A 22,014-nucleotide genomic window follows, 5' to 3' on the forward strand; every position below is an offset into this window, starting at 1 on the left:
CCCTAGGTCTGGACTGAAAACCGTGTATTTTACGAATTCCCCCATCAAAATGTTTGAAAATAGGTAATTTATTGGCCACATGCCCCTTTCTGCCTCTGCCCACCATCCCAATGTGGCCCCCAGCAGGTGGTGCAGATTTGAATGCGGCCCTCTGGCTGAAAGTGCTGCTTAAGAGCCTCAGAATAATTTTATTAAACCAAACCGGCACCCCCCAAATAATCTTGAGGAGGCATCAGCTTTGGGAAAGGAGGGAAAACCATGAGGGGAAGGTTTTAACTCACTGAACAGCCAGTGCTGTTCTGAGCGATGGAAGATCTCCTCAGGGGTCCATTGCAGCCTGCAGCTCTGTGCTGGAAGGCGACACATTTTTCTAAAGAAAAAAAGAGCATTTAACAAGACAAGTTGGCAGGCAATTTAAGAACCATCGAGAAAGCCATTCCCCGGGGATTCCTGAGGATGCCGCTGTGCAGCTTGCCAAAACCACACCTGGCATTTATGTAGATAAATCAACTGAAGCTGATGTTGATTAATTGATGGCAGCCTTCTCTCAACAGGGAACTCCCTGCTCATTTTTGGAGGCGAAGGCCTTTTTCGGCGAGAGGGGACGGAAAAGAATCAAACCTCCGTCCCCCACAAAGGGATGAGCAGAGCGAGATATAAGGAGAGCAGGGACAGATAATAATTTTCCACTCTTTTTCGTATTACGATGCTCTCTGCAAAGTCCAGCAGCCTGGCCATTTGCTGAAGTGTTTGTGGCTCTTCTTGTATTTCCAACTCACCAGAAAAATAACAAAATGTGAACGTGATCAAACCCCCCACACGATATTCGGAGGTTTGAGGCGAGGCAACCAGAACCGCAAATCATATTCCAAATGCAGCCGCACCATAGATTTGCAAAATGGCATTAAGATGCCGGCAGTTTTGTTCCCTAGAAATGATCCCTTGCGCCCCTAGATCACAAGCCGGATAGAAAACAAAGCTGCTCTTCCGCCGTTTGCCGGTTTCCAAAGAGGTATCTCGATTGGCCGCTCTGGGAACAAGGATGTCGGTCGGACCAGATGGCCTTTTCTTCTAATCCACCAGAATAATGCTTATCTCCTAAATTATCAGATTATGGATTTAAACGGCGATGGCCGTTTTGCTTGGATGGCTTAACAAAAAAAATGGGGTGGGGGAATCAATAAGGCAATTTAAAAATTGATTTATTCATTATGTTTACAAAACACATTTTCCTCCAACGTGCTTAAGGTAACATGGCTCACCGCTCTCCCTATTTTTCCCTCACAACAACCCTGTGAGGTAGGTTAGGCTGAGAGAGACGGGGATTGGCCCAAGGTGACCCAGTGAGCTTCACGGCTGAGTGGTGGATTTGAACCCTGGTCTTGCCACTCTAACCGTTACACATCGGCTGTCAAAAGCTATTTATTTAAAATATTTATAGGCTGCCTTTCTCCCTGGGCACAGGCCTCCGAGGCAGCTGAATGAAGACAAATGATATTAGAAGAGAAAGGGGGAGGAAGAACGTGGCATGCTTGCCCTGACCTCAAAGGGACTAGTCTCTTCGGTATACAAATAAACCCAAGATGTCTTATGGAATGTTAACTTCCTCCCATTGACTGCTGTGACTCACGCACTGGTAAACATTTGAGCTGGTCCAACTCTGAGATCCACATAAAATAATGGATCTAGATACCGTGAGTCCAATTTCAATGCGTCTGCCCAGAGTTAAACTTAATACAAACCATTATTTTTGTTAAACTGCTAACGATGCTTTACTCATGGAATACTTTTTGCATTCAATTCTTTTTTGTAATGGGTTTCTTTTTCGCACATGTAAGAGAATATGTTGTTTTCTGCTAATTATGCTACTTTAAACTGGGAACTTCGTTGTGCTTCCTGATTTTCATTTCTGATGTTTTACACTGGTGCTTTGAAAATACACACAGTTTGGCATTTTAAGGTAAGCTGCAAACCGCTTAAAAGAGAGATTTGTCGATTTATTTATCATTTCTCTGAACCTCGGGGGTTCTATCAGTGCTCAAACTTTCTGTCTTGCTCCTCAATGGAAGTGTCTTTTCGGCACTCAGCACCCAGGTTTGCGATTAGGGGAAGAAATAAGGTTATCATCCCTTTCTCAGGCCATGGTGGGATGGTGGCGATGGGCCGATGCTGGCCTAACAACACGTTGTGAATCCATGGCTAAAATGGGGAGATTCAAACTCAGGACCTTCTGGATTGCTTCCACTTTGACTTCTAGACTGTGCCAGCTCTCATCAGGGAAGACTGGCAGGGTGTGTGTGTGTAGGTTTTAGACAAATGTGAGCAGCAACAACTTAGCAAGAGGCATCAAGTAGCCCAGAAGCTGGCTGACAAGAGAGGAGAGGACTCCTTTATCTGGATCCAAAAAGAGAGAACAGTCTTGATTCAAGTAGCCCTCCTGAAAATGGAAGGCTGGCAGGCCGCGGCCTGCGCCAGGGGGGAAACCGCCAAGCGGATGGGCTCCATTTGTGACAGTCCTTTCCTCACAGCTATCGTCTCCATCTGTTTAAAGAAGAAGAAAAACATCAAAAATAATCTGTATTTTTCCTTTCCTCAAAGGCGGGTGCTGAAGGGGAGCCTCTGGCTGTTGCTGAACTACAATTTCCACCAGCCCCCAGGAAGTACGGCCAGTGGGTCAAGGATGATGGGAGTTGTAGTGCGGCAAGACCTGTGGGTCCCCCCACAGGGTGATGATACCCACTTTCTCCTCCCAACAACCTTGCGAGGTAAGTCAGGCCAGACAGCAACTCACCCAAGCACACCCAGTGAGATCTGTGGCTGATCAGGCCTGATTTTCAGTCGCTAGGTCACACAGCCAACAGAACTGAAAATGTGGAACTGTAGGCCCCTTGGGGGCAGAGACCTGCCCTTTATATTGTTCTCCTCTTAATTTTAGTTACTCCTCAAATCAGGGATAACCAATGTGTATGTCAAAGACTCCCAACACCCATTGGGCAACCCCTGGCTGGGGATGATGGGAGCTGTAGTCCAACTCCCCCCTTATTCTAAATAGCCAGGTACAGTGGTGCCTCGCAAGACGAAAAGAATCCGTTCCGCGATTCTCTTCGTCTAGCGGTTTTTTCGTCTTGCGAAGCAACCCCATTAGCGGCTAAGTGGATTAGCGCTATTAGCGATTTAGCGGCTTAGCGGCTATTAAAGGCTTAGCGGCTAAGCTGTTAAAAGGCTATTAACGGCTTAGCGGCTTTGAAAAAGGGGGGGGGAAGCGGGGGGGAAATGGCGAGACTCGCAAGACGTTTTCGTCTTGCGAAGCAAGCCCATAGGGAAATTCGTCTTGCGAAGCGCCTCCGAAACGGAAAACCCTTTCGTCTAGCGGGTTTTCCATCTTGCGAGGCATTCGTCTTGCAGGGCACCACTGTACACTAATGACTCCCTCACTTTTCTCTCTCTCACACAGGCAGTGACACCAGAAGTGCAATGAAAAGGGGAGAGGCACATTCAGATCATGCTCCTTTTCTGAAGATAATGGAGTGACCCACCTTACAGGCAAAAACCCCTGCCTTGATATCTCAAGGAACTCGCAAACAGCGGAGGGGCAGGGAACTTACATCCTCAGACATTTGTCCTTCCCACCACTCGCTACCCGTTGTCCGTCGGGACTCCAGTCCACCGCAAACACCTGGGAAGGGAACAAGACGAAGGTCAGCCCACAGCCGCTCTGAGGGGCTCCGAGATGCTTTTCTCGAATGCACCTTGGTGGGCTTTGCCAAAGAAACAGCAAAGCCAGAAGAAAAGAGTGAGCAAGATTTTACCACCATGGCTCGCGCAAGCTGCCAGCCATCTTGAGGACTAGCAACTTCATTTTCCATTTTTTTGCGTGAAAGAGGTAGTGCAGGCTCAGGTTCTCAGCGGGCTGAGTTCAGGAAACGACAACGGGTTGTTGTAATACTACTACTACTACTAATAATAATAAATTTATATCCCGCCCTTCCCAGCTGAAGCCGGGCTCAGAGCGGCTAACAACAGTAAAATAATACAGCATTCTAAAATCAATTCATTATAAAATCAGTTATGTGGTGCGTGCATAATCATGCACCATGTGCCCTTGATGATGGGGTTCATTCGACCTGCCCTCCACCCGGACCACGGCAGCCAGGCTTTGGGTGGCACAAACAGTCAGGTTATAGAAGTATTTAACAGATAAGTGAGCAAGGATCGAATCAGGCCCTCTTTGGGGTTTGTGTGTGTGTTTTAAAGAAATGTTTTTTGCAGCTTGTAAACCAAGTTTACAAAGAGACGCGGGTGGCACTGTGGTCTAAACCACTGAGCCTAGGGCTTGCCGATCGGAAGGTCGGCGGTTCGAATCTCTGCGACGGGGTGAGCTCCCAGCTCCTGCCAACCTAGCAGTTCGAAAGCACGTCAAAGTGCAAGTAGATAAATAGGTACCGCTCTGGCGGGAAAGTAAACGGCGTTTCCGTACGCTGCTCTGGTTCGCCAGAAGTGGATTAGTCCTGCTGGCCTCATGACCCAGAAGCTGTCTGCAGACAAACACCGGCTCCCTTGGCCAGTAAAGCAAGATGAGCGCTGCAACCCCAGAGTCGTTTGAGACTGGAGTTAACTGTCAGGGGTCCTTTACCTTTACCTTTAAACAAAGTGAACTCTTCTTCTAGCCCCTTTAAAAAGGTAAAGGGACCTCTGACCATTAGTTCCAGTCGTGGCCGACTCTGGGGTTTCAGCGCTCATCTCGCTTTACTGGCTGAGGGAGCCGGCGTACAGCTTCCGGGTCATGTGGCCAGCATGACTAAGCCGCTTCTGGCGAACCCGTGCATGGAAATGCCGTTTACCTTCCCGCTGGAGCGGTACCTATTTATCTACTTGCACTTTGATGTGCTTTCGAACTGCTAGGTTGGCAGGAGCAGGGGCCGAGCAACGGGATTTGAACCGCCGACCTTCTGATCAGCAAGTCCTAGGCTCTGTGGTTTAACCCACAGCACCACCCGCGTCCCTTTAGAAGAGCTTAAAATCAGGAACCGCCTGATGTCATATAGCATGTCCAGCGACAATGGATCTGGCTGAAAGGGATTTTGCCCACCTGTCAATAATCAGCCTGCAAGGGGGGGGGGTATGGCTCCAGTTGCCCACCTCTGATCCACAAACCACCAGCGGGCCAATTTTGGGGTCGGGGTCCTCAATCTGCCGCCCCGTCCTCTCCTACCCAAGCAGCCCCGAGGAAAAACCTCACCACTGACTAGGGCCTTACCTCGTCCGCATGGCCAGGAAGGTCGACAGCCAGTTTCTGTGTCTTGACGTCCCAGACCTTGAGTGTGCTGTCGCTGCTCCCGCTGACCAGCAGGCGGCTGTCGGCCGACCACGCGATCTGGTACACCGCCGATACGTGCCCCCGCAGGGAGGTGAGGTACCTAGTGTGGGGAATGTGTGTGTGTTAAGACTCTACCAAGAAAAAAGCACACCAGTCTCTAATTCTGTAACAAACTATTGTGTTATACATATCCTTATGAGTTTGAGTTTGTAATCTCTGTTTGAGTTTGTAATCTCTATTTGAGTTTGTAATCCTTGTCAGAATACAGTGGTACCTTGGGTTAAGTACTTAATTCGTTCCGGAGGTCCGTTCTTAAGCTGAAACTGTTCTTAACCTGAAGCACCACTTTAGCTAATGGGGCCTCCTGCTGCTGTCGCGCCGCCGGAGCATGATTTCTGTTCTCATCCTGAAGCAAAGTTCTTAACCTGAAGCACTATTTTTGGGTTAGCAGAGTCTGTAACCTGAAGCGTATGTAACCTGAAGCATATGTAACCTGAAGCGTATGTAACCCGAGGTACCACTGTACACACTTTTGAATGGATTAGTTTTTGTTACAATTGACCATTGATTTGCGAGTACGGACCACTCCCTCTACTGAAACTTATATCGGCCGGAGTTCTTGGTGTGCTTTTTTCTTGGTATATTTAATAACAAGAACTCCAACTGTGTTAAGACTGTGACACAAATGTCTTCCCTGCAGAACCAGCCTATGAAGAGCCTCTGATTTTCAGCATCCCTGCTGGAACGCCTTCATGAGGACTTGGAACTTGTTTTACAAAGACGAACTGGAAAACTGAAAGCAATCGTAATTCCCAAGGCGCAGCTGAGGCCCAAGACCAAACGCGTGTGTGTTTTTAATTAAATATAGCCCTTTTACATTTGCCTGTAACAGGGAGTACTTTGATACGTCCATCATGATTTCCGTAGCTCTTCCTTGAAAAATTGTGAACCGGCTTGAGATAAAGGGAAACGGTATAAGGATCACACACTTACTTGCCCGTTTTGCCATCCCACAGCTTGACGGACTTGTCGAAGGATGCACTGGCAATGATCCGCGTGTCGGGAGAGAAAAGGACTTGGTTGATCAACGCCTGGTGGCCGGTCATTCTCCCCAAAGGCTTTTTGTCCTCTGCAGGCACCCAGAGGAAGAGTGTGAAGTCATCCGACCCGGAGACGAGCCTTTCGAGCCCCGTGCCCTGTGGGCAGAGAAGGAAGCGCCCTCTGTCAGCGAGAAGAATGGGATTCTGGGACAGCACCTCATTCTGGAGCCGACCACCCCCTAAGATGCACCAGATTCCTTGCTAATCAACTATACCCAAGGGGAGCCAATGAAATGAATAGGCCCAAGTTAGTCACATTCGATTCTTTCCAACACAACTCAACAAGGCTTAAACTTGGGAACTCATTGGCACAAGATGCAACCAGCTGCCCAAGACAGAGGCCTCATCGCTCTATATTTAAAGGACAATTTTATACCGTTATAGCTTCACCCATAGAAACTGGGGAACTAAAGTATATGATTTTTTGTTGGAATGGCATACAAAAGATGTAGAAATTAAGGAGGTCATGACTAAGTGGGCAATGGACCTAGGATATAATATCGAGTACAGTGGTGCCCCGCAAGACGAATGCCTCGCAAGACGAAAAACCCGCTAGACGAAAGGGTTTTCCGTTTTTGAGTTGCTTCGCAAGACGATTTTCCCTATGGGCTTGCTTCACAAGACGAAAACGTCTTGCGAGTCTTGCGATTTCCCCCCGCTTCCCCCCCTTTTTCTAAGCCGCTAATAGCCTTTTAGCCGCTAAGCCGCTAAGCCTTTAATAGCCGCTAAGCCGCTAAGAGCGCTAATCCGCTAATAGGGTTGCTTCGCAAGACGAAAAAACCGCTAGACGAAGAGACTCGCGGAACGGATTATTTTCGTCTTGCGAGGCACCACTGTATGAGAAATGGACAAGGCTATGGAATTTAGGAATAAAATTTACTGAATCCATGACCTTAAAAGAGAATTTGTTAAAAATGATATATAGGTGGTACTTAACACCCACCAAACTAGCAAAGATGTACAAAATGTAAAATAAGAACTGTTGGAAATGCACTGTAAGAGAGGGAAATTTTCACCACATGTGGTGGTTGTGTGACAAGGAATAGTGTGTATAATGAGTTTTAAAAGATATTTAGGTACACCTTTCATAAAAAACCATTTGCTAGGAATGGTTGGAGAGGACGTTAAAAAGGAAGATCAGAAATTCTTCCTGTATGCCACAACAGCAGGAAGACTACTCCTTGCACAGAGATGGAAACAACAGGATATTCTGACAACTGAAGAATGGCAACAGAAAGTATTGGAGTATGCGGAAATAGCAAGGCTAGCTGGAAGAATCCAACAGCAGGATGATGAGAAATTCCAAAAAGAATGGTCCAAATTTATGGTATACTTAGAATTTATGGTACATAGATAAAGACACTCACAGGATTGAAATAAAACTCCTAACATTTATTGTAAACATTTGGTTAGCCCACAAGATGTAATGCTGTAATATAATAAGGAATGTATGTCTAAAGTATAATACAAAAAATTATTAAGGAATTATAGACATTTATAGAATGTATATATAGTAATCACGCTTAAGTAAGAGCAATGTAGAGAAGCCAGAAGAGGGATGGAGGGAAGTTAACTCAGGTAAGATATAGATTGAAAGGAGAATAATATTGTTAAGCTGTATTGTGTTTAAGAAATTTGGAAAAAATTATTAAAAATTATTTGGGGGAAAAGAAAAAGAAACTGAGGAACTATAGTTTGTTGAGGGTGCTGTTGGGAGAGCCCTATTCTCCTCTGCAGAGCCACAGTTCCCAGAGTGGTTGAACAACTACAGTGGTGCCTCGCAAGACGAAAATAATCCATTCCGCGATTCTCTTCGTCTAGCGGTTTTTTCGTCTTGCGAAGCAACCCTATTAGCGGCTTAGCGCTATTAGCGGTTTAGCGGCTATTAAAGGCTTAGCTGCTAAAAGGCTATTAGCGGCTTAGCGGCTTAGAAAAAGGGGGGGGAGCGGAAAAAAAATCGCAAGACTTGCAAGACATTTTCGTCTTGCGAAGCAAGCCCATAGGGAAAATCGTCTTGCGAAGCAACTCAAAAACGGAAAACCCTTTCGTCTAGCGGGTTTTCCGTCTTGCGAGGCATTCGTCTTGCGGGGCACCACTGTAACCCCTTTGCTGAGAGCTCTGGGAGCTGCAGCCGAGCGGCTATTTCGTGGCCAGGGCAGGCAGGAGGGCAGACTTACCCTGACTTGGCTGTACCTCTGCTGTGCTTTCTGCTTTATCTCTGCCACTGTAGGAGGAAGGAAACGCCGGTTAGGAACTACCTGCAGCCAGAGGAATCTGCTTGGTGAGAACACTGAGCTCCCAAGGATGCTCAAAATTCTGCATTTCATGCTGATTTCATGGTGCTAAAGTTGTAGCAACAGCTTCCTTTCTCCCAGGGAGAGAGAAAGAGTAAGAATTCCCCCCGGAGGTTGTGGACTCTCCTTCCTTGGGGGGTTTATAAGCAGAGGTTGTCTGGCCATCTGTCATGGATGCTTTAGCCGAGATTCCTGCATTGCGGGGGTTGGACTAGATGACCCCCGGGTTCCCTTCCGACTGCAGGGTTCTATGATTCCCTGCCTTGAACAAAAGCAAAAGGAGAGGCAGGAGCCTGATCTTACGTGATCCGCTGACGTCCTGGGGGTTGATGGAGGCCTCGGCTGGCTCAAAAGCCCCAGTGCGGAGAACATAGTCTGTGCTGAGAGCCATGGTGTTCACCCAGTGCGCGTGGCCCTGAAGTGTGCGGCAGAGGACTCCCTGAAAAGCGGAACAGGAAAAAGACAACTCAGTCCCTGACTCGCAACTCTTTTTTAAAAGAGTGGTGTAGTGGTTAAGAGCGGTAGTCTCGTAATCTGGGGAAACGTGTTCCCGTCTCCGCTTCTCCACCTGCAGCTGCTGGGTGACCTTGGGCCAGTCACACTTCTCTGAAGTCTCTCAGCCCCACTCACCTCGCAGGGTGTTTGTTGTGGGGGAGGAAGGGAAAGGAGAATGTGAGCCGCTTTGAGACTCCTTAAAGGGAGTGAAAGGCGGGATATGAAATCCAAACTCCTCGTCCTCTTCTTCTTCTTCTGGGTTTTTTACATATCATTTTCAACAATCATTTAACATAACTTCTTATCTTATACAATATTTTAGACTTCCGTCAACCACCTCTGATGATTTTCCGTTCTTTATCGCTTATTCTGCATTTCTTAATTTCTCAGACTTTCCCAGACTTACATCCAGCGGCCTCCAAACCTTGATGGTCCGATCCTGAGACGAGGAGTACAGCAAGTTGTCCCCGCCCCACTTGACGCAGGTCACCGACTGCGTGTGGCCCGTCAGGATCTTGTCGCACCGGCCTGCCACTGTGTCCCAGATGCGGACACTGCCGTCTTTGGAGGAGCTGGCCAGGTAGCGGCATTCCGGGTTCCTGCAGAGGGCAAAACCAGGAAACCTTAAGCTAAGGCGTTGGAACTCCCTGCCTATTGATATCAGGCAGGCGTCCTCACAATAAACTTGTTTCTGTGCCTGCTAAAGACATCATTCTTTAGACCAGGCATAGGCAAACTCGGCCCTCCAGATGTTTTGAGACTACAATTCCCATCATCCCTGACCTGTTAGCTAGGGATGATGGGAGTTGTAGGCCGAAAGCATCTGGAGGGCTGAGTTTGCCAATGCCTGGTTTAGGTGGCACTGTGGATTAAACCACAGTGCCTAGGACTTGCCGATCAGAAGGTCAGCGGTTCGAATCCCCACGACGGGGTGAACTCCCATTGCTCAGTCCCAGCTCCTGCCAAGCTAGCAGTTCGAAAGCACGTCAAAGTGCAAGTAGATAAATAGGTACCGCTCCGGCAGGAATGTAAACAGCGTTTCCCTGCGCTGCTCTGGTTCACCAGAAGCGGCTCAGTCATGCTGGCCACATGACCCAGAAGCTGTACGCCAGCTCCCTCGGCCAATAAAGCGAGATGAGCGCCGCAACCCCAGAGTCGTCCACGACTGGACCTAATGGTCAGGGGTCCCTTTACCTTTACCTTACCCAGATGTTTATAAAGTTGACATGAGTTATAAACTGTTTTACGGGTTAGAACCTTGCATTTTTTGTTTAAAAAAGGAAAAACAGAGATTTGAGAGGCGGTACAGCAATCCAGGCTTTTCTCCTGTATTTGTGCTGATTCAAGGCACACTCAACTCTAGGGGGAGAGGTCAGGTTGTGAGATGATGACTAGCTTAAGGTCACTTCACGGCTGAATGGGAGATTCGAACTCAGGTCTTCCCAGCCCTTGCCTGACATCCTAACCATTACACCATGCTGATGGATGAATGGGTTGAAATAGTTCTGCAATCCAAAGTAACCCAAAGGATTAGAAGGGGTTTTTTTGGGGGGGGGGATGTCCAGAATGGGGAGACTTACAGATGCAGAGGCTCCCAGCAGAGAGAAGTAATCCATTTGGAGTGCCCCACGAGGACCCGTCCGATCTGGTTCCCCGTCTCGGGATCCCAGAGAAATATCTGCACAAAAGGATAAAATCAGAAATATGGCTGCGGCCCAGACGGACTGAGAGATTGCTACATGAAGTTCACCTGAGCAGCAATTCTGCTCACCTGTGATTCCCAGCAGCTGGCATTCAGAGGTATAGTGTCTCCGACAGGTGAGGGAGAACATCACCGTCACGGCTAGCCGTCAGTGATCGCCAAAGTGGCAAGAGTCACGTCCAAGGAATCAAGGTTTGCAGAACTACAACATGCTCCCCCCAAAAGCTTTATAGAGGCGGAAAGAATTAAGGGGGAGGAAAACCTAAAATAGCTCAGTGAGGACTGAACGTGCTCACTGGCCACGAACACAGCTTGTCCATTGGCAGGAAAAAGCAGAGAAACAAAATATGGGTGGAATGGAATGGAGTATCCGCAAAACGGGTATGGCTGGCATCCTGAACAGGAGCGCTTGACACTGCAACAGTTAGTTGGAAACCCTGCTTAACTACAAGGCTGGTCCTTGTCTGTGATGGGGAAGAGAATACTGGAAGGGGCGATGTGGAATGGAGTATCCCCAAAAAGGGTATGGCTGGCATCCTGAACAGGAGCGCCTGACACAGCAACACTTTGTTGTTGTGCTGGTCCTTATCTGAGAGGCTGGTCCTTGTCTGTGCGCGGGGAGAGAATACCAGAAAGGGCAATGTGGAATGGAGCACCCCCAAAATGGGCATCCTGATCAGAATTACTCAACAGCACAATATTTCCCTGCACTTATTGGTGAGAACAACTCTTGTCTGTTGAAAGGGACAGAAGACTAGGAGGCAGAAAACGGAATGGAGGAACCCGTGAAAGGGAATGGCTGGCACTCTGAAAAAAAGCACGCCGTGCTGCAACATTTTTTTGCTGAGGGTCCTTGTTTGTCCTCGGCTCAGAGAAAGAAAGACCCAGCCCAGGATGAATTCAGAGGGAGTATCAAGACCCAGAGGTGAGGGACACCCTGTACCTGGCAGTTTTTGCACCCAGACGCCAGTTTTCTGCCATCAGGAGACCAGGCTATGCTGAGCACCCAGTGACGGTGACCTGGTGAAAAAATTGACAAAATGACCGGAAGAATTGGAAATCAGGAAAAACAAAATTTTAATAAAGAATGGGGGAAATTTTTTAACTTATCTTAAAAACCACTGCAAACAGTTAAAATTGTGTGTGGGATTGGAATAATACTTGTAGTTTAATGGTGAATTTTGGATATAAGGGAGATGTAAAAGATTCGGATTATTATAAAAGATGCAGGAGGAAATGATGAACAACAGGACCCACAAAGGGAAGGAGGAAAGTCCAGGAGATTCTATAGCAGGCATCCCCAACCTTCGGCCCTCCAGATGTTTTGGACTACAAGTCCCATCATCCCTGACCACTGGTCCTGTTAGCTAGGGATCATGGGAGTTGTAGGCCAAAACATCTGGAGGGCTGAGTTTGGGGATGACTGTTCTATAGAATCTTGTCTTTATGTTGCATATGTGATTGTAAAACTATAATTTGGATAAAACCAAATAAATAAATTTAAAAAAAGAAAGAGCCAGTGAGAGTATTATTTTTTTTAAAAAGTATTTTGCTAAGATGTAAGAGAGAATTAAAATCAACAGCAAGCAGAAAGAGACCAGAACCCACGTAGACATTTTCTGTGCCCGAACAGGCAGAAAATGTGGATTTTCAGATGGGGAGAATTCCCTGCCCAACCTGGACATCTCGGGGATCAAACCTGAGACCTTCTGTCTCCAAAGCAAATGCACTACCACTGAGCCATGGCTTTTGTCCCCTAAAAACCAAAGCCAGACAGACACAGTCCATCCGCAAGCCCCTGGGGGAGCCACCAACTCAAAACAGATTCCTGGAAGACATTTTTGCACAGCCTTATTGAGACTCACCCTTGGCCGTGAAGTGCGGGGTCTCCGTGTTGAGGTCCCAGAAGCGCACAGTTGTGTCTCCGGATCCACTGGCGAGGTACCTTGAAAAGGAAAGGGGGGGGGGACAGCTGGGTGCATGCAGATTCTCACTTTGGGACCCTCCAGGGCAGATTCTGGGATTGTGCAGCAGGCACAATCCCATCCTCTAAGTCAGGATTTTCCCACACTTGGGTCTCCAGCTGTTTTTGGACCCAAATCCCCACCATCCCTGACCACTGGTCCTGCTAGCTAGGGATGACGGGAGTTGTAGTCCCAAAAACACCGGAGGCGCAAGTTTGGGGAACCCTGCTCATCGGGAAACAAAGTGACAGTCAAACTTGAAAGCCTCGTTATCACCTCGCTCAAAGGCAAGGAGGTTCCGTGCATCGCTGGGACGCCACCTAGCAAAGGCAGGTCAAAGAGGCTCCAGCCAGCCATTTAGTCATCCCTGGAACCAGGGTGGATTTGATTTAAATCAAATCGATTTAAATCACTAGTCAGTAAGACTTGATTTAAATCACTCTTTTTACAGAAACTCATTCTTGCTGGTATCCTTGCTCATTCTTAATATTTACAATGAGAGGAAGGTCTCATTTTTAGAATAATAAATTTTCAGAGTAGTTTTTACAGTTATATCAGAAATTACTGATTAGAAATACATAGATAATTATGAAATTATTGTTGAGGTTTAAGTTAACTGTTGGACAACTTTTCTGCTGTACTTTATTGGAAGGAGAAAAACAATCATTTCCTTAAGAACAATTTAAATAATTTATTTAACTAAAGCAATAACATAGCATATGTATCCATGTTGGTTAACTGATGTGGTTAAACGTGTATTGTTTTTTTTAAACAACTTAGACTAAGTTTTAGCACACAGGGAAAACTTAAAACAAATCCTTATTTCATGATGAATAGCCTTTGGACTGTAATGTAACTTAAATAGAAAACTATCTTTGGAAAGATTTTTCCTCCGAAAACATTTTATTTTAAAAATCTGATTTAAATAAAAAAAATCCGATTTAAATTTTTAAAACCAGATTTTTTAAAAATAAAACAATTGATTTTTATCCACCCGTTCTGTACTTCTCCCCCACTTGGACCCTGGCTGGACCCTCGACTTACTTCCCAGTGGGACTGAAGGCGACTGAGATGACGGCCTCGCTGTGCCCCTCCAAAGAACTGGTGCAGCGGGTGACGGCGCGGACTTTGAACACAGCCTGCGGCTGGTAGACGATCTCCACCACCTTCTCCGTCTCCAGGGTCTGGCCTGCCAACGTCTGCTGCAGGGAGGCCACGATCTCGGAGTCTCGCACATAGAAAGCCAGCGGCAGCGGCTCCTCCTATGATGGGAGAGAGTCGGGGTTTCAGCTTCAGACACTGAGTGTTAGGTGCACCGCTTTGGCAACAGCATATCACTGTTTTAAAAAAAGGGAATTTAATGGTCCTTGCTCAACAGGACTTTTCATGCGGGCTCTCCCGTTGGTGTGATGGCCTGGGACTTCGGCTCAGACTCGGAGCCAGAGGAGTCTCAGTCCGCACCGGATCCTTTGCCTCAGGCGGCATCGGAACCGAGTCTGGGGCCTGATTCTGAAGAGCCCCAGTCTGCACAGGTTCCCCTGCAACAAGCACCAACTGGGCCGAGTCAAGGGCCTGAGCATGCCCTGGCTCCAGATGCAGGGATTACCTCCTTGCCTTCAGCTGGGCAATCACTTGCTGCTGCTCCACTACCGGTTGGGTCAGGAGAGGCTGAGGCGGCCTCTGGGTCTAGTAACCCACCGACATCTCCCAAGTTGCAGACACTCAGGTCTGAGAGAAGGAGAGACCTGAATACTTGGCTCCCAGTACGTTTCCGAGCACGATTCAAAGTGTTGGTGCTGACCTTTAAAGCCCTAAACGGCCTCGGTCCTGTATACCTGAAGGAGCGTCTCCACCCCCATCGTTCTGCCCACACACTGAGATCCAGCGCCGAGGGCCTTCTGGCGGTTCCCTCGCTGCGAGAAGCAAAACTACAGGGAACCAGGCAGAGGGCCTTCTTGGTGGTGGCGCCTGCCCTGTGGAACGCCCTCCCATCAGATGTCAAAGAGATAATCAACTACCTGACATTCAGAAGACATCTTAAGGCAGCCCTGTTTAGGGAAGCTTTTAATGTTTAATAGGTTATTGTATTTTAATATTTGGTTGGAAGCCGCCCAGAGTGGCTGGGGAAACTCAGCCAGATGCGCGGGGTATAAATAATAAATAATAATTATTATTATTACTCGCAGGAGGAGTGCTCGCCTTTGGGCGAGACAGGGAGGTGAGTCACCGGGGGATCAGGACCAGCTGTTACCCTGACAGAGATAAAAGGTTGCTGGACCCCGCCCCAGGGTCACTGCTGTTTGCCAGAACCTGCCTGTGATCCTGTGCCTGACCTTGCCTGGTTTCCTGCCTCATGTCCTGCTGGACTGACTCCTCGCGGAACCCTTGGATCCGGGACCGGACCTGGACCGTGTTGCTCGGGTTACCCCCGGGCCCAGCACAGCTGGCTACCTGCTCAAAGGCAAAAGTTCCTCGGGAACTGGAAATGTAGCTCGCAAGCCAAAGGGAACACTGGGCGCTGCATGCAAAGCTGACTCTCTAGAACTGAGCCACAGCCCTCCCCATAAAATTAAAGCAAGGTTCTAGTCCTCATGGTTCTGAATGAAGGGCCGATTTGATTAGGACAGTAGGAGGCTGCTTTGCACCAAGTCAGAAACACCGGCCCATCAATCACAGTATTGCTTACTCTGACTGGCAGCAGCTCTCCAGGGTTCCACAGGTGAGCATTCTCAGCCCTACCTGGAGATGAAACCCAGGACGCTCCGCATACAAAAAGCGGCAGCGTTTGGAAGGAAGAGACAACCCCGACCAGAGAAGTCGATGGACTATGCCAAAATGGCAAAAATTAATTGGACAGCTCACGAATCAGGAAGACAAGAAATTTTAAAAAGGGAAATGTTTATAATATATATACAAAACCATTGTAAACAGGCCAAAACATTAGCAGGATTTTAAACACACTTGTAAAATAACAGAATGTATAGATAATTTAGGAAGATGAAAAATTGGAGAAATACTGATATGCAGTTGAAAATAGAATTAAAAGGACCCATGGAAAGGATGGGGAGGGGAAGTCAGGCGATTCAGAGTAATCTCGATATGTGGATTTTCTACTGTTTTATGTTTATATTTTTGAAAATCAAATTAAAAAAGATGACAAAAAGCGGCGGAGTCTGTGGTTCTGAGCTCTTGACATTTTTAATTAGTTTTAAATTTAACGTTGTGCTAATTGGTTTGAACTCATCTTATCAATATTTTACGGAGTGGAAACCAGAGGACAGAAGTCTGGATTTTTATCTGTTCTGGAGCTCTATTTTAACGAATTTAGCCTTGCCTGCAAAGGGAGTATTTCAGATCGGGTGAGTAGCCATTTCATAAACCCAGAAGAGCTGCATTTGTCTGTGGAGTAAAGAGACTGGGTAGCATTCAAAAAGCAAGTGACTTTGGCTTCTTGTGGGGGAAGCCAGTCCCCCTTAACCTTAACTCTGCCCCAGGAGGCAACCCTGACACCAGTACCTTCTCCAGGAGCGCGTTGCAGACGAGCTGAAGCTTCTCTGGCGTGATGTTGATGGGCACATCAAAGGGAGAGCCCAAGGCTTCACCAGCCTCATCTTTGAACTGGATAAGGAGTCGCTCCACGTCCGCCGTCATTTTATTTTTTTGCTTAAGGTTTGCACCTTGACCTGTGAATAAAAACACAGACAATCATATGGGCGAACATGACCCTTCCCCTCCGCAGGGAGGTGGGACCAATTCGGATGGTCTGCCCCCTGCCACTTAAAGGATCCAAATGGTTTCCAGAGAGTGGTAGGGGGGTTTTATCCCATGTTGATGGGCTTTCTGCTGATTCCCCGGTGGCCGGCTGGAGTGTGGAATTAACCAGGGCTATTGGCTTTGAGGGACGCGGGTGGCGCTGTGGTCTAAACCACAGAGCCTAGGGCTTGCTGATCAGAAGGTTGGCGGTTCGAATCCCCGTGACAGGTGAGCTCCCGTTGCTCGGTCCCTGCTCCTGCCAACCTAGCAGTTCGAAAGCACAAAGTGCAAGTAGATAAATAGGTACCACTCTGGCGGGAAGGTAAATGGCGTTTCTGTGCACTGCTCTGGTTTGCCAGAAGCGGCTTAAGTCATGCTGGCCACATGACCTGGAAGCTGTCTGCGGACAAATGCCAGCTCCCTCAGCCAATAAAGCAAGATGAGCGCCGCAACCCCAGAATCATCAGCGACTGGACCTAACGGTACCTTTACCTTCTTATTGGCTCCGAAGTGCCCTCTCCAATTGCATGGAACATCCTCCCTTCAGATGTCAAGGAAATAAACAACTATCTGCCTTTTATAAGGCACCTGAAGGCAGCCCTATATCGGGAAGTTTTTAATGTTTGATGTTTAAGTATGTTCTGATATATGCTGTGAGCCACCCAGGATGGCTGGGGAAACCCAGCCAGATGGGTGGGGTATAAATAAAATATATAATAATAATAATAATAATAATAATAATAATAATAATAATGGATCTAGGTCTCCCTTTTTCCCCTAGATCAGTTTCTGGTGCCTTCTTAAACCAGGAGCAAAACCACCTTCTCTCTCACGCACCTACTCCTAACCTTCCCACGTTTCTCGTTTTCAACCCCGGTTCAAAATTCTGCTTTTCACCCCACTCCAAGCCCCCTCTCTCTTCCTCCCTTCCACCCACCCCATGGGTCAATATCCTTTGCAGCCCTGGAGACAGAAAAGCGGGTCTTTACCTGCCGACGCACTTTGAGGAATCTGGAGTCCCCGAGAACACTTTTCCCTTCTTGCTAGCAAGCAAGCAAGCCAGCTGCACCCACGTGGAGGGGAAATTGACAACGTCATCTCCCTGCGCCTTGAAGTCGCACTCGGGGGAGGGACTCCACCGCCACCTGTTGGGGAAATGGGGAACTGCACAGAGCCGTGGCTTGAATATATAGTGCTGTATATGATGTTGTTTGATCTTGGGAGAAGAGCAATGGCAAACCTAGACAGCATCTTAAAAAGCAGAGACATCACCTTGCCAACAAAGGTCCGTATAGTTAAAGCTATGGTTTTCCCAGTAGTGATGTATGGAAGTGAGAGCTGGACCATCAAGAAGGCTGATCGCCGAAGAATGGATGCTTTTGAATTCTGGTGCTGGAGGAGACTCTGGAGAGTCCCATGGACTGCAAGAAGATCAAACCTCTCCATTCTGAAGGAAATCAGCCCTGAGTGCTCACTGGAAGGACAGATCCTGAAGCTGAGGCTCCAATACATGAGAAGAGAAGACTCCCTGGAAAAGACCCTGATGTTGGGAAAGATGGAGGGTACAAGGAGAAGGGGACGACAGAGGACGAGATGGTGGGACAGTGTTCTCGAAGCTACCAGCATGAGTTTGACCAAACTGCGGGAGGCAGTGGAAGACAGGAGTGCCTGGCGTGCTCTGGTCCAGGGGGTCACGAAGAGTCGGACACAACTAAACGACTCAACAACAACAACAACAACATGTTGTTTGATCTTGATTGGGGTCAGACAGAACTTTGGTCCATAAAGGCCAATATTCTCTACTCTGACTGGCAGCAGCGGCCTTTCAAGGTCTCTGGCAGAAAGCGGCGGGCAGGGGCTTTCTCCCATCATCTGCTTGCCTCTAGGTTGGTGTTATGTATTCAGACCTTCAGCTGGAACCTAGGATCTTCTGCACGCCAAGCAGGTGCCCTGTCTCCCCACTGCTACCGGAGCTTTTCCATTCACCTGGCAGGCCTTAGCCCCTGAACCCTCATACAGAAGAATAATAGAGGCTGCTGGATCTTCTTCTTTTTCTTTATCGATCCCTCGTAGCCAAGTAAGATTGTCTTCCATATACAGGGTTTAACAATGAGTCCATAAGTGACTGTGGAGGCCAATTCTGGATCCACACATTCTTCCACAGTGGGGACATAGGTTACCGGGCGGGAGTTGATCACGGTGTGGATTTGCCAAGCGTGCCTTCCTCTTAGCACATTTCTCCCTTGCGTCCTGCGTTCAAGTGTCTTCAAAGCCCATGACACTTTTGGTAAAGGCTGTTCTCCAACTGGAGCGCTCGCAGGCCAGTGTTTCCCAATTGTTGGTGTTTATACTAAATTTTTAAAGATTTCCCTTGAGACAGTCTTTAAACCTCTTTTGTTGACTACCAGCACCACGCTTTCCATTTTTAAGTTCGGAATAGAGTAGTTGCTTTGGAAGACGATCATCAGGCATCCGCACAACATGACCAGTCCAACGAAGTTGATGTTGAAGAATCATTGCTTCAACACTGGTGAACTTTGCTTCTTCCAGTACACTGGTATTAGTTCGCCTGTCTTCCCAAGTGATGTGTAATATTTTTTGGAGATATTGTTGATGGAATCTTTTGAGGAGTTGGAGATGGCATTTATAAGTGGTCCATGTTTCACAAGCACCCATCTAGCCCAGTTCCTGTTCGCACAGTAGCTAACCTGATGCCCCCAGTAGGAAGCCCACAAGCAGGTTCTGAACATAAGAGCAATTCTCCCCACGCCTTGTGATTCCTCGGAGGGAGACTCTGATAGCGGAGGGAGAAGCTAGCCTTATGCTGCAGGAAACAACAGCAAAACTTGAAAGCCTCGTTATCACCTTGATCCAGAGGAAGGAAGGTTCATAAATCACCCTGGTGCTGTGGTAGATTACATCGTGGCCCTTCTCTGAAAGGAAGCCCTCTATTCTCGTGTTCCACCTCCAAAACAGCACTGTTTTATCTTTCAATTCCAGTAAATTCTTTCTTCTGAAGTGTTCCCCCCCACCTGAATCTTGGTGCAGCACTGAGGTTGTACCTGTGTGAAGACCCTGCTTTTCTGCAACCAGCTGGAAGTGGGGTTAAAAACAGCAGTTCCACACTATCATTTATTTCATGACAACTTACATCCTAAATACTCCTTTCCCCCCTGCCTCCACCCCCAGCATTGATTTGCCAGTCCTTGTTTCCTGAAGGAGAGCGGTATTAATTTCTGGCTTCCAGAGCAATGATTGTTTTAAAAATATGTGAAAAGTAGCAAATAATAATAAAAAAAATAAAAATGGGAGTGTGAGCTGGAAATCAGTAAACAAGCACATCGGGACATGAGCAGATTAAGAGGCAATGGCTCTACCCAGCCAGTATCAGAAAGGCTGGAGCTGCAATTGTGTACTAAATATCACCATAAAATCAGGTGGGTGGCAATGAAATCTCACCACAGATTTAAAAAGAAAAAGATGGCGTAATAACAGAAAATGGGAAACGTAACAGGTTATGAGTGCTGTTAGATCAATATATCCCATAGCTGTCAAGTGTACCTTATTTGAAGGGACAGTCCCTTATTCCAGCGCCATATCCCACTGCTGTCCCTTATTGGTGGATGTCCCTTAAATGATGTCCCTTAAATTTCAAAGGAAGCAGCTCCTCTCCCTCCCTCCCTGCTGGCCAGGGAGAAGGGAGGCTCCAACTGTGTTGCTTGGCTGTGTTGCTCACCCAATAAGAAGTCTTAAGAACGACTGGGGGGTGGAGCTTGCATGCCTTGTGTGTGGCTAGTTAATGCAAGCTGAGGGGTTTTTTGAATGCTGGACGCCATTTTGTTTCACGTGCTGCTGCAAACTTTGCAGTACAAAGCCAGGCCGGGGAGCCATCTTAAGTTGAGGCTGCATAGGCCTTGTGGTGCATGTGATTCAGATTCTATTCAGATGAACCTCTGGTTACAAAGTTGGTTGGACAGTGTTCTCGAAGCTACCAGCATGAGTTTGACCAGACTGCAGGAGGACAGGAAGACTGGAGTGCCTGGAACAGGTGAGGCTGCAGGTCCCTTATTTTGGCTGCTGGTCCCTTATTTTCAAATCTGTAAGTTGACAGCTATGATATATCCTATCAGTCACACACACACACACACACACACACACACACACACACACACAATAACCTTGAGTGCACAGGATGGAAATCCCAAACAAAATAGGCTACTGTGAAAGCAACTTCCTTACATGGTATCATTTTGCTGCTTATAGGGTAGAGAATAGCATGGTGTAGTGGTTAGTGTTTCAGAGATCCAGTGTCGTATAGTGGTTAGAGCATCACACCACGAAACTGTCACTGCCTTTCTCAGCCTAACAGGGTTGTTGTGGCGATTAATCAAGGGTGGGGAGAACCCATGTTTGGAGAGAACCTGGAGCCTGGAGGAAAACATGGTCTATAAATGCAAACAAATAAAGCAAGCTAGCTTCAGGACTGCAGGATCTGTAACGTGTTTAGTGACACCTGCTTGTCTTTCATTGCTGCCCCCCACAACCCGCCTTGTTTATGCATCTTATGGGGTGACTTCCCCCCATTTCTGAGCACTTTTGAGGAACTCCACAAAGTACACCCCTCCAGCATGAGAAATATGGTCTATTTCATTCCTGCCCTTCAAGGATTTGCACTGCTGGTGAACCTGCACAGCCCACACCTCCCACTGGTTGGAATGAACTAGCTCGGTTTAACAGAAGTTCATGGAATGAGTTCAAAATACCTCTGAACGACACTTAAGTAGTTCCCACAATTGCTGAGCAAACTGAACCCAACTTAAGCTCATTATGGGGTAGAATGTTGAACGGTTTGTAGTTACATTAAAAAAACCACCCTCTTTAGACTTAAATATAACAACTGTTAGGGACGCGGGTGGCGCTGTGGGTAAAACCTCAGCGCCTAGGGCTTGCCGATCAAAAGGTCGGCGGTTCGAATCCCCACGGCGGGGTGAGCTCCCGTCGTTCGGTCCCAGCTCCTGCCCACCTAGCAGTTCGAAAGCACCCCTAAGTGCAAGTAGATAAATAGGTACCGCTTTATAGCGGGAAGGTAACGGCGTTCCGTGTGCGGCGCTGGTGCTAGCTCTCCAGACGCAGCTTCATCACGCTGGCCACGTGACCTGGAAGTGTCTTCGGACGGCGCCGGCTCCTGGCCTCTTGAGTGAGATGAGCGCACAGTCGGTCACGACTGGCCCGTACGGGCAGGGGTACCTTTACCCTTACCTTTATAACAACTGTTGGGGAAAAGAAATTAAAACCACACATTCATGTGTTTGTGTGTGTGTTGATGTTTCTTACTCTTATAAAGTATATTTTATACTTCAGCACATCAGCTTGTAACATTCTGACTTAT

At 47.6% G+C, this 22,014-nt stretch overlaps 1 protein-coding gene across 1 annotated transcript; it reads right to left on the reverse strand.

The window, feature by feature from the left end:
- Window positions 1–1,185: 1,185 nt before the first annotated feature.
- Window positions 1,186–17,693, reverse strand: NLE1 (notchless homolog 1). Its single transcript, XM_028708290.2, has 13 exons — window positions 17,615–17,693; window positions 16,389–16,555; window positions 13,917–14,134; window positions 12,774–12,853; window positions 11,852–11,928; window positions 10,787–10,884; window positions 9,613–9,805; window positions 9,015–9,150; window positions 8,595–8,641; window positions 6,311–6,513; window positions 5,258–5,417; window positions 3,606–3,676; window positions 1,186–2,541 (listed from the first exon to the last, which is right to left on the reverse strand). Exons 2-13 carry the CDS (start codon window positions 16,521–16,523, stop codon window positions 2,529–2,531), a joined length of 1,431 nt encoding a protein of 476 aa, XP_028564123.2. The 5' UTR covers window positions 16,524–16,555; window positions 17,615–17,693; the 3' UTR covers window positions 1,186–2,528.
- Between the last annotated feature and the right edge of the window lie 4,321 nt (window positions 17,694–22,014).

This window comes from Podarcis muralis, chromosome 15 (assembly GCF_964188315.1).
Source record: "Podarcis muralis chromosome 15, rPodMur119.hap1.1, whole genome shotgun sequence".
Classification (NCBI taxonomy): domain Eukaryota; kingdom Metazoa; phylum Chordata; class Lepidosauria; order Squamata; family Lacertidae; genus Podarcis; species Podarcis muralis.